This window comes from Pituophis catenifer, unplaced genomic scaffold (genome assembly GCF_029215685.1).
Source record: "Pituophis catenifer annectens isolate HBS135680 unplaced genomic scaffold, rPitCat1.0.hap2 SCAF_2, whole genome shotgun sequence".
NCBI classification, from domain to species: domain Eukaryota; kingdom Metazoa; phylum Chordata; class Lepidosauria; order Squamata; family Colubridae; genus Pituophis; species Pituophis catenifer.
Genome location: NW_027256882.1, coordinates 251,197,288 through 251,210,732, shown reverse-complemented (window position 1 = coordinate 251,210,732; position 13,445 = coordinate 251,197,288). Strand labels below are relative to the sequence as shown.

At 42.2% G+C, this 13,445-nt stretch overlaps 1 protein-coding gene across 1 annotated transcript in view; it reads right to left on the bottom strand.

Moving 5' to 3' along the window:
- Nucleotides 1–6,273, bottom strand: part of ST8SIA4 (ST8 alpha-N-acetyl-neuraminide alpha-2,8-sialyltransferase 4) — a 91,194-nt gene extending 84,921 nt beyond the window's left edge. The window contains exon 1 of the mRNA XM_070938761.1: nucleotides 6,161–6,273. Within this exon, the coding sequence (XP_070794862.1) occupies nucleotides 6,161–6,273 (113 nt within the window). The remainder of the gene's footprint in view (nucleotides 1–6,160) is intronic.
- Between the last annotated feature and the right edge of the window lie 7,172 nt (nucleotides 6,274–13,445).

Sequence of the window (13,445 nt, the reverse complement as noted above, 5' to 3'; positions counted from 1 at the left end):
ATTTCTCCAACTTCAAGCTAATGTTCTTGGTCTGTTGGACATTTCTGGTTTATTTTTATCCTGAGTTATCATTTTTTAGTATTCCTTCTTACTCTTTTATAACAATTTTTAAGGAAAATATGGTTTTTTACATATTGTCAATAAACAGCACATACCAATATTTTTCCATTTCTCATGTGTAACTTATTGGTTAAGTTTTGTTAGCTAATCATGTCATCCAAATCAGAATCAGCCATTTTGGCAGGTGCTTGAGGTTTGGACAAGGTTAGTCACAAAGCTGTGCACAATGAAGGATGTGAGAGTTAAGATGGTGTGGAGTACCTCAGTATTCTACATCTCATCAACTAAAGTTTTTTGAAGCTTATTCTGTTTTCAAAATCTGTTTTCAAAATCATTAGGATAAGCAGTTTTTAAATCTTGAAAAATGAATGAGAATTTAGAATACTTACTTTGAACTTGATTTTGCCTCTGGTCCTTAATTAAAATGTTTTTTTTAATGATTCCAAAGTTGTTTCTATGCTGAATCTATGCTGCTTTCCATTCTGTTTATATTTTTTCCTGCTTCTGTCAGCAAATCTTTACTTTAAAAAGGCCACAATTTTTCTAGTGAAATTATGATTCAATCTATTATAAAAGGGAATTTATAAACAAATTTAGCAAAAAAATCATCTGAAGAGTTCAAGAGTCTTCATATAAACTCTTACCACAAACTAGGAAAACATTATTTCTTGTGGCATTAAGTAGAACTCATACCAGTTGAGAACACATTTTCAGATAGCTTCAAATCTTCCATTTTTATAGTTCAATTCTGTAAAATTTATTCAAACATAAATGTCAGTGTGTCGTATTTCCACTGAATTCACCATAGCTAGCCTCTTTGCCCTAAACTTGATTTACAGGTTCAATAAATAACATTCTTGATATGTATCTTATGATGTGTATTACAGTCTTAATAACTGGAGCTGCCTTGACGGAGAAACGGTGCGTAGGAGAAGCGAGAGACAGTTGAATGTTTTGATTTACGGTCAAAAGATGAGTCTTTGGCAGAAAAGTCACTTTTGTTATGCTATATAGTTTTGTTTGGAAAAGGTACTACTGCCATAATTTGACCAATGATCTGACAAAGGCTAGTTTGCCTCCCCCGACAAATCCCTTTACTTTAAAAAGTTATATTAATATTATAAACTTTTAACTGACATTACAATTCAGAGAGCATCATTATGCAATCTTGTTATTGGCTTGCTCAAGCTGATTTCAAGGAATATTTGTTTTCTCTTTTTTTTAATACTCAGAAAAATCAAGTGGAACATTTCTGCCTCCATCTCAATACAATAAAATGTTATATTTTTTTCTTGTAAAGCAAGCAATATTTTTAAAATGCTTTGTGCCTCACTACTAATTATGTTAGTTTGAATATAAAGCAATGTTCGCTTTTATTGAATGCCAGCAAACACAAAGTTTTAATTTCTAATATCACTGAGACAATCTCAAAACTCAACAAGCAATTAGGCCATTATATAGGCCTCCAAGATCTGAGATCAGTGGTGGTTAGAGGGATGCTAGAGTTGGGATACATTTACTTTATTTTGATTTTGGACCTTGTTTCTTTATGGATATTAAAAATATTCCAACTTAAAATCTTTCAAATAGTTATTAAATAGACAATTACAGAGTTAACGGATATACAATAGGAGAAAAATATACAACCCTATAGATTTAGGTAAGTACATGATAATAAAGCATATTAACCTTTAGTTATAGCTATTGCTGTAGTTTTCCAACTGCCATTTTTTTTTAAAAAAATGCTAAACATTCAAGTAATATATAAGTAAAATTAAATGTAATAAAAAAACATTTAAAATGAAAATGTAAAATCAAGTATTCAGGACTTCTGTCTTTTCTTTTTCCCCTAACCACTATTACTCAGATATTTATACTTTGCTTTAAACTTTTATAGCTATGAACTTAGCATATTAAAGCCAATCAGATGGTTCGTTACCTTTTTTCTTTAGCTCTGCCCAAGTCTAAAATATCTGTAACTAAAATTCCTATCCCATCATCTCCAGCCAATATGTTAATGGCCAGTGGTAATCGAAGTTCTTCTGCAGAAACTGGAAGACACCAAGTCATTGCAGTAGATCGTTAATTTGCCAGCAAAGAAGTTTCCAAATAAATAAAATATAAAATATGTGAAACGATGGGGGAAAGATAGCTCGTTTTACTGTGACTGAAGGCACATGTGTATCAATAAAAGAGAGGCCAACTTTGGCAGTAATTCCATTGGGGGTTTCAATCATGTTTTAGACCACTTTGTGCTACAACAGATTAACCAACTCACTCGGAAAGTATCATCAATCAACTCTCAATTCTGCATGTACTGGTATACCTGTGAAAGTAGATGACTTATTAACCCTTCTCCAGAAGCACACATTCAAAGGATAACGCAAACTGTATTTTTCCTCATCTCTCTGCTAGTAAGAAAGCATTCAAGAACCCATGAATATACCGTATATTCTGGGGAGCAATTAAAAACAGACTTCAACATGTTCTAAAGTTGGTTTTTAATAGATCAGACCTGCCCCAGAAAACAATGGTTTCAACAACTTATTCTGGAAAAAAAGTGAACAGCCTACAGAACTATTTCAATGAGAGATTTTTAATATTGGGCAGGAAGACGAATAGATAAATCCATACAGAAAGTTTTAGAAACAAATTATGGTACAGAAATCAAGAGGTTGCCTGATTTATTTCAATCCCACACCTCCTTTCCTCTGGTCACTGCTCTTCTTGACCTTTTAGCTTAAACTTCAAGGGAGCCTGAATACCTGGATTATAGAAATTAATCCCCAACCAGAGCTTTTCAGAGCACTTGTCAGTTTTAACTAAGGTTCTTCTCAACCAGGTATCCCCAAATTTTTCAGTTCATCAATCCTTTTGTGAAGTTTTAGATGGCTTATTGACACCATCGATGATTTATTGACAAATAACACTACTCTAATAATACTATAAATGACAATGATAACAATAACAGATGGTCCCATCGACCCTTGGGGAATCCCTTTCAAAACAATTTTAGAATCGCAATGACTGAAGATTGACTTAAAGCAAGATGACACAGGATATCTGCCAGATGTGGGCTATTTCTGCGCCACTGGCTGCTGTACAGGTCTTTCGCTGTTTCTGCTACCAAGTGGTTTCACACAGTTGTATTTTTTCCCCACATCTGTAATTTCTGAGGACTCACTGAAAGCACTGAAACTGCCAAAATGAGTATCATGCAGTTGCATTTCCTGAGGCTGGGGTTCCTATTGGGGTGGGGGGTGGCACAACACTTAGCAAACTCCATTCTGACTTCTATGAATTGTATCCACGGTCTACTCAGATGATGTTAGCCAGATGAGAATTTGACTCCTTGGCCACGCATGATTAGCACTACTACTTCTTTGCACCCCAGAGCATGTTCATTAACTGTTTCCTCCCCTCTTCTTCACCCTGCATGCAACCACAAGATCTGCCACCTGCCAGCACAATTGATAGCTAAACATTTCATTCTAAGTATGTGAATAAACTAGCACCTTAAGGATGTGTCTAAACTCCAGCCTTCAGGAGAATGATTTGTGGTTGCTTTTAGCTCAGGCAGGGAATGCTTAGTGGGAAAAGAAAGGAATCCAGGGGGATCTACCAACCCTTTTTCCTAAGTTAGCTCCATAAATAAAGAAAACACAGCTTGTGGGCTGTTTCCTGCAGCAGGAAAATATATTAGCAATGAGAGAAGCACAATAAATGCTGCCATACTTTTTAACAAGCTTAAGGGTTGCTGTAGGCGCTTTAACCAGAATAGATGTGTTGCATTTCTCTTTCCAGAGGGTTATCCCAACAGTTTGGGAAAGCAGAGGTGTAAAGCTGTAGGAGCTGCAGCCAGTGTTTGGCAGAAGAGAGAAATCCAAGAATCGTGGCTAACAAAGAAGCTCATCTTTTGTCTCTGCTGGCACCTCAGAAACCTTATCACCGAAACCCATCCAGTGGTGCAGCACTTTTCCTGTTTGTGCAAACCTCGCAAAAGCCGGCAAGGGTTTGCAGACCACACTCACCAAAAAGGAAACGCCACCGCGACGCTTCCTTCTATTTTATTTCCTCGGGTAGAGAAGCACAAAACAACCGATCAGACTGATATTGCCAAGCTCCCCCACTCTCCGGTTGGGATGTATCGGGGCGACCGTACCCCGCCCGCGAGGTGAGAAAACCGGAGCAGAAACAAGGGTCATCGCTAGGCTAGAGGGGTGAGCTTCCCTCCCCCTCTCCCCCTTCTCGCCATGCTCTGTTCCTGCAGCTGGAAGGTTTTGCGAATGGGTTGAGATCCGCAGCTTCGCCGAGGAAAGAGACCGTTTGCAAAGAAAACGCGACCTGGGAACGGGACTGTATAAGGGCGACGTGGAAGGAGGCAAGCAGTTCTGGCTGCCACGCATCCTCAAGTCTCCCGCCTTTCTATTCGAAACGCTGCAGCCTCCGCAGGCACCCACGGGTTTCTCGAGAGGCTAGGCAGGCGGACACGCATGAAAGGTGTAGGTGCCGGTGGAGGGAGCAGGAATTGGGGCGGAGGCAGTCCAGAAAGATACACACACGCACACACACCCCTCTCCACTGCCGACAGCATCTCCTCTCTTTGCTGGGCGAGGAGGAGTTGGGAGGGGGGGAGGCAAGACTACCTACCCTACCCTAAACGGCACCGTCGTTCTGCTGCTGTACTGTTACGCGAACCACGTTGGATTTCCCAGGCACCGCCGGCTCCCCACCCCCTCGGGCACGCCTTCCCACCCGCCAACAGACATGCCTACACCAAACAAGCCAGCTTCAGATTTAAATTAGTGCTATGCCCACCAATGGCAGCGTTATATATATATATATATATATATATATAGTCGAGTTATTATTTTGGAGGATCCGAGGAGGATGCTGGGTGCTGTTACACGCAGTAGTACTAACGGCACCCAACATCCTCCTCGGATCCTCCAAAATAATAACTCGACGCGGCTGATCTCGCCCGTTTTTTCCCGTTAAGAAGCTCTCGTCAGGATTAAATGCAACGTTATACCGTAAAATTGGGAGAGGTTCCCCCCCCTCTTTTTAAGTGCGCGCTGCGAACTGCAGTCTCGGTCACAGCTACGTCGCGCTAGACGGGCTAAAGTTTTGTTTTGCTTGTAAAGTGTCAACGCAGTCGAGACGCGTGGCAATATGAATCATTTAATTGCCATCGTCTCAAGCGAAAATTAGCAGCAGGAGGTTTTGCTGCCACGAAGGACACCCAAGAAAGAAATAGGACGATGTGCCCCTCTAAATAGACGACCCGCGTCCCTAACACTCCTAGAAAACTTAAGCCTTCGGGAGACCGAGTGAGACTAAGCAGAGTTTCATCAGCAGCTGAGCGCAATCGGACTTGCTTCGGCGCTAATCCTGTTTAAATGATCCAAAGATGGGGTGTGTAACCCAGGAGAAGCGGAAAGGAAAGGGACATCGGGGTTTGGAATAAAGTCATTTTATATGAGCACTAACTTGGAAGTAATTCCCACTAAATTCCCGTCTAGGACAGGGGCGTTCCTTAATCCGCAACCATTCTCGATAAAACACAGGTGAACTTCTGCAAGGGAAGGAGGAGTGCCACTCCCCCAAACCAGCATTATAACAAAACCCGAGCCGCTTCCTCGAGCTATTCTCGCTACTTCGGAACCTACCGACGCTTCCAAATCTCTAACGCGCCCTTTTGCTTTATTCCTCTTAGCAACTGCCCAGCCGTCGAATAACTCATTCGGGCGATCCCCTTTTTTTCCTTTCAACTTCTTTCCAAAACCCCGCCGTCATTTTCGCCTTGGGGGAAATCACGTCTCTCCTAAAGCCGGCCCTAACGTTCAGTTCTTACACCAGGGCGAAATCGCAGACTGCAGATCAAAAGGAAATGGGCGGTGGGGTGTGTATATGTGGGTGTGTGGAGAGAGGTCTTCACAACATCCCCCCCAAAAGATACACACCTACTCAATACAAGTTGGCGAAGGAGAGGGGGCTGAGGGGAGCAAACACCACCGGCCCTTGCACCTTAACGCGCATCCCGGCTCTCCTCCTCCTCCCTTTTGTCAAATACGTGTGAAAGCAAACGCTTTGCATTTACCCGCTGGGTTGCGCCTCCGGGTGCCCCTCGGTTCTTGCAATCTCCTTTGTCTTGTAAAAGATCAGGAGGATACTTATCGTGCAGATAGTCCACCTCTTCCTGATGGAACGCATGTCTCCCGCAAATCGGAATTCCTTCTGTTTCCTTTGTTTGGCAGGATGCGAGAGAAAGGGGAGCAAAGGAGAATAAAACAAAGCAGCGTTCAGCCAAAGGCTGTTGTTGTTTTTTTTCTTTTTTGAAAAAAGCAAAGGGGGGAAAAAATAAAATAAAAGCCGGCTTGATGTTGTGGGAGGCGAGGCTGCCGCTGCTTTCCCTCCCTCCCACCCTCCCTCCCCCGCGGGCGAAGTCCTGCCCGAAGTCCACGCGCTCCCGAGCTCTCCCAGCAATTGCTGCTCTCCACCGAGCTCCTCTCACGCTGCCTTCTCGTTTAGGTAACAGCAGAGGCGGCAGCCGCCAGTCTCCGGGGCGTCACATAGCCCCGCCCTTTCCCTGGCGGGGAAATGATGAGCAAACCTCGGCCAATAGGTGGCCAGAGGAGGCGGGGAACGCCGCTACCCTAACTTTAAAATGCGCCTCTTGGAGAAGAGAAGCGAAGCTTGGTCGGGGTGGGTTTCGCTGCTCGGTGGGAAGAAAGCGGCGAACGGAGGCGGCGTGACAGGTTTTTTTCTTTTTTCCCCTTCCCCCTTAGGTTGCGAGGCACCACCTCAGTGTTGCTTGGGCGCACTTAGGCAGAAGTAAGTCCCCAGGAGTTCACTGACTCTCATTCCTGAGAGCCGTGAATAGGTATTTTGTTTTTGTTTTTAACGCGCTCGTTAAGATGGTCCGCCTCACCTTAACTCCGCGTTGCTTGCAGGAAGGATGTGATCAAAAGACGACCGTGCTTTTTGTTGCGAGATGATGTGCATTTGTTTTATTGCAAAAGTGATGGCGGTAAAACATAAAGAGTCTGAAACTTCTGAGTGTTCTTACCCGGGGTTAACCTAAGACAATGATTCCTTGAAGTCCATCTTGACTCAGCAACAATTACACGGTGGTGTGTTGTTGCTTTTTTCCTCTCTCTCTCTGACTGACTGCTTTTGACCCTTCAGACTAATCCCAAACCCCAAGATTTCTTGGTGGCTCCTATTCAAGTATCAGTCGGATCTGGCTTTTCTTAATTTTGGAGGTATCATGCCACTACTGAGGGGTGTCCTTTAAATCCACCATTGGGTTCTGTGAACGTATGGAAGAATGACCTTGGGAGAGACAGGGCAAAAGAGCCATAACAAAGACAATACTAGGAATAAAAAGCAGCTCAGTCGGCAGCAGGAATGTGGATGGGACAGAAGAGACTCCCCTAGAGCTATAAAGAGATGGGAGAATTGTACTTTCAGACTTGCAAGATTCTGTTAACATAACATATACAATAAAATATAATTAGCTCATCTGATCATGTTTCTTGTCTGGACTACCTTGTAAGGCTGAAGGGTTTATATCACATTCTAAACCTGGATTAACAAAGCAAAATCGCTGTGTTATAGAACTGATTATGCCAAAGAAGTGAAGCATATTATATTGTGATTGCCTTATTCATACAACAGTCACACCACATAAGGTGGTGGGTGGGATATGAAAACTTGCTGAACTACAAGCTACTCAGGTTAGCCTAGATTAGCAAGCTGTGTGAACATGATTTTCATCCTCCCTGTCCCCTTGAATTGGGGGAGCCTTGGCAAACGGGAGGGGGGGATCTCTTTTAATATTATAGAAATTAAGAATTGTAGAGTGGGTGGGAGAACAGAATACACAATGGTGGGAAGGCACTGGGCTTGGAGAACATTAGAGAATTTACTTTGTTTTAAGCTATGATGTACATATTTTAACTGGAGGATTTCTTTTTTTTAACTTAAAGTTTCTCAGCATGAGAAACTTATTCAGTTTTAATGGTTAAGGTCTGCTAGCTATATAAAGAGAATCTTAGGGTCAGACCCAGCCCTAAGAGCTAGGTAGCCCCGTCCTGGTTTAGAAAAACATGATTTATAGCCCGTGTTTAGGATCCTGCTCTGGAATTATATATATATATATATATATATATATATATATATATATATATATATATATATATATATGTACATACATACATACATACATACATACATATACACATATACATATACATATACATATATACACACACAACTATATTAACTATACCAGATGGATAATAATACCTGCATGGATTTGAATGCAGAAATGAACAGCTTTCCTAAAGCAATCTAGACTGAATTGTACAATCCTTTGAAATGCTAATACAATGTGAGATAGGGCATAAATACTCAGTGGTGTGGGCTTATACATATAAAGCAGCCAATCCTAACTACATTCTATAAATATTCTTCTACAAAATATAAGATAACAGTTTTTATTCCAGTAAAATACCTGTGTATATTTGTTACAGATTAGGAATTTTATAAATATTGGTGAATTTAATGACCAAGCAATGATTTGAAATGGCCAGAATAAATACAGAAGCAATATTATGCTCTCTTCTAGCATATGAATAATAGATTTTACTCAGAATAAAATAAAGTATAAGCAAGGCTGTGTGACTCTTGATCAAGTGATTTATCTGGATCTCAGCAAATTACCTCTGTAAAATGGGTTTTAAAGCAGGATCCAAAAGAAGTAGGCTTTATTTTTTTTAACTAAAACCACCTTGTTTGTACTTGGCTTCCAAATTTCTCCCAAATTTGAAAACTCATGAGTTAGAACCTGCTTGTGTCGTACCATATGCTGCCTCAAAGTAATATGCAACTCAAACAATATTTGACTAATACTTGACTCTTAAAGATCTTTGCTATGCATTCACCAATCTCTCAGGAGCACTTTGAAAGTAATATACAGTATTCATTTCTGGTATTCATTTCTGTTTTTTGTTCAGTATGCTGAAAACAAGGGCAAAACCCATTTGATCACTGTTCCACCTCAAGTGCCATACTATCTCTAGTGACAAATATCTTCTCTATACTTTCATTCCACATAAAAGGGAAATCAATTACAAGAAATTCTCCCTATTTGTAGATCATTTTGTATGTTTGAGGGAATGCAGGGTTTTTGGTAATAAGTTTTGGGTTCTGGGTTTTTCAATCCGTGGTTGAGTTTCTAGGTTTCTTTATTTTAAAATTTAATGAAATCTAGATATTTTTATTCAATGCATTATGTTGTACATATTAAATAGGTAAAAAATTATTTAGTTTGAGATTTATTTATTTATTTATTTATTTATTTATTTATTTAATCAAATTTCTATACCGCCCTACTCCCGAAGGACTCAGGGCGGTGAACAGCCAAGATAAAATACAGATAATACAAATATTAAAAATCCCTTAAAATTATTAAATATTTTGGCCGAAACACAGATTAAAACACCCAATTTATAAAATCACAAATTAAAAAATTTAAAAAATAATTTAAAAGAGGGGAGTTAGGCCAGGCCAGCTTGCTGAAATAGAAAAGTTTTGAGAGCACGGCGAAACGTGCGCAGGTCCGGGATCTTCCGTATCTCTGTGGGGAGCTCGTTCCAGATGGTAGGTGCCCCCACAGAGAAGGCTCTCCCCCTGGGGGCCGCCAGTCGACACTGTTTGGCCGACGGCACCCTGAGGAGCCCCTCTCTATGGGAGCGTACTGGTCGGTGAGAGGCTATTGGTAGCAGAAGGCGGTCTCGTAGATACCCCGGTCCGATGCCATGGAGCGCTCTAAAGGTGGTAACCAAAACCTTGAAGCGCACCCGGAAGACCACCGGGAGCCAGTGCAGCTCGCGCAGGAGGGGGGTCACATGGGAGCACCATGTCGCACCCATAACCACCCACGCGGCCGCATTCTGGACCAGCTGGAGCCTCCGGGTGCTCCTCAAGGGGAGCCCATGTAGAGAGCATTGCAGTAGTCCAAGCGGGAAGTAACGAGAGCATGAGTGACCGTATTTAACGAGTCCCGATCCAGAAAGGGACGCAACTGGCGAATCAGGTGGACCTGATAAAAAGTCCCCCTGGCCACGGCCGTCATGTGCTCTTCTAAAGACAGCCGTGAGTCCAGGAGGACACCCAAGTTGCGAACCCTCTCCGTGGGGGCCAATGACTCGCCCCCAATAGTCAGTGATGGCACCAACTGATTATATCGGGATGTCGGAAACCACAGCCACTCGGTCTTGGATGGGTTGAGCCTGAGTCTGTTTCTCCCCATCCAGATCTGCATGGCCTCCAGGCACCGGGACATCACTTCAAGGGCATCATTGGGGTAGTCCGGGGTGGAGATGTACAGCTGAGTATCATCAGCGTACTGATGGTACTTCATCCCGAAACCACGGATGATCTCACCCAGCGGCTTCACATAAATGTTGAACAGAAGGGGTGAGAGGACCGACCCTTGTGGCACCCCACATACAAGGGGTCTCGGGGTCGACGTCTGCCCCCCTGTCAACACAGACTGCGACCGGTCAGAGAGAAAGGAGGAGAACCACCGTAGGACGGTGCCCCACACCCCTAACTCCTCTAGCCGGTGCAGCATGATACCATGGTCGATGGTATCAAAAGCTGCTGAGAGGTCTAATAGGACCAGGATAGAGGAACAACCCCTGTCCCGAGCCCTCCAGAGATCATCAACCAACACGACCAATGCCGTTTCTGTGCTGTACCCAGGCCTGAAGCCCGACTGGAACAGATCCAGATACGACGATTCATCCAGGTACTGGGGGAGCTGTCGCGCTACCACACTCTCAACAACCTTTGTAACGAAGTGAAGGTTGGAGACTGGACGATAATTTGCCAACACTGCCGGGTCCAGGGAAGGCTTCTTGAGGAGAGGCCTCACCACCGCCTCTTTCAAGGCGGCAGGGAAGACACCCTCACTCAAGGAAGCATTTATAATCCCCTGGAGCCAGCCTCGTGTAACCTCCCAAGAGGCCAGCACCAACCAGGAGGGACACGGGTCCAGTAAACATGTGGCTGCGCTCAGTCTGCCCAGTATCCTGTCCACGTCTTCGGGCATCACAGAATCAAACTCTTCCCAGATAATACTCACAAGACCTGCCTCTGTCCTTCCCGCTGAATCTACCCAGTCAGAGTCCAGGTGTTCCCGAATCTGAGCGATTTTGTCATACAGATACTGTACAAAATCCTCGGCTCTACCCTCCAAGGGGTCCTCCCGCGCTTCCTGGTGGAGCAGGGAGCGGGTCACCCTAAACAGGGCAGCCGGGCGATTATCTGATGATGCAATAAGAGTGGCAAAATAGTTATACTTCGCCACTTTTATCACCACCAGGTATGTCTTAATATGAGACCTTACCTGTGTTCAGTCAGATTCAGAATGGCTGGCCCTCCAACCACTCTCCAGGCGTCTTTTCCGGCGCTTCATCTCCCTCAGCTCCTTGGTGAACCAAGGAACCAGGCAAAGGCACGACCCGATCCAAAGCTCCAGCGGCCGCCCTATCCCAGGCGGCCACCAGCTCCTCAGTCGAGCCGTGTGCCAGAGCCTCAGGAAATGGCCCAAGCTCCGTCTGGAACCTATCAGGATCCATCAGGCGCCTGGGGCGATTTATTGTGTGTGTTGTTATGTGGAGGTTTTTTGTGAAGAATCTGGGTTTATTTGAGCAAAAAATGTTGAGTTTTTTAGGAAATCCGCTGGTAATCTAGAAAGAGCACTGCTGAGACCCAGATTTTGGTAAATTGATGACATAAAAGTAACTGTTATACCATTGACTACTCAGAAATTCCACACAGCCATATGTTTTCAAAGAGAAAACTAGTGTACTCTACTGTCAAACATATAGCAGCCAAGCCAGAAACAAATCTAGCCTCTTGAGAAGAGATGACATCATAGGATTAAAAAGATTTAGATCAGTTTTCAAATTGTCAAGAGTCGTTATGTGGAAATAATCAAAATATCACAAAGGACAGTAGAAACTTTTGAATCCTTCCAAACTTTTTATCAGAAAGATGTTATGAAAACAGGAGGTAGAGAACAAACTAGAAAGATCTTGCAATTTTTTAATATCTTGAATCAACTTTTAACATTTACAACCTCTTTTGTACCATTTCGATTTGGTTCTAATATATTACACAATTCTGGATTTTGGATTTTTTCCCTTAAGGCACTATACCGTCTATAATAATATATGTTATTTAAAAGTTCTACGGCACATGACGGGTGGAAATGGGTCTTCAAACAAGATCATATATTTGATATTAGGAAAGCAGAATATTAAATCATAAACTAAATCAGTTATTCAAATGAGTTACTTCTATGAATGAATGTTAAATAGTTCAATTAAGGGAATGAAGATACCAATTGAGAGAAATCCTGTTTCATAGCTTTTAAAGATGACACACTCTGTTTTATGGAGTATGGCTTTGAAAGAGCAAAATGTAAATGCAGAAATAATTGTACATTAAGCTATTCAAATTACCCTGGGCAAATTAGTATGCATTTTAAGGAAAAGTGTAATATATGTATTGGAACAGCAGACTCACACAGAAGCTTTAATATTTGTGCTATGATATGAAGATACTTGTTAAACATGAATTGAGCTACAACACTGGACTAAGGTTAGAGGTCTAAATTAGAATTTAGGGTCCAATTTCTCATTTGCTCACAAAACTTACTGACAAAACAATACTATACAATATACATGTCTACCAGAAGTATATCTAAATCCAAGGAATTACTTCAGGTTAGTAGATCTGAAACTGCAGCCTGCATAATTTTAAAGCAGTTATTTACCTCCTGACTGTACTATATTATCATAAACCACGTTTTAAAAACTAGTTTAGTGGCTCACATTAACTGCTTTTGCACCTCCCACTAAGCCATAATGTTGTAACACTTTTATTTTTTGGGAATCGTTTTAACCTGCAACTCACTTGGTGGAGCACTGTAAATAAAATTGGAGAGGGCAAACCACATAGATCTTTACAAGCAGAATGGGATAAAAAAAAGTAACAGTTGAAGTTACTGGAACTATAGATGCTCCTGACTCTTGACTTTACTTTTCTTCTTTGTGATAAGTACCTTCTAGAATCTAGAAGAAGCTTTTCATGGTTCTCCAGTGTTCTGAGGTCAGGTGGGCTGAAGACCAAAAGCATCCATTTGGGGATGACTTCTACTTGAGAGAGTAGTCTCCTTGACGCTAGGTTGCCGCTTGCCTTTTGCCATTATGGAAACTGGTGAAAACAGATCTTTTCCAGGAAGCTTTAATAAGCACTTCCTGTTATTTATTGCTCCAGATAAACAATCATCTGATTCTATTGTGTTT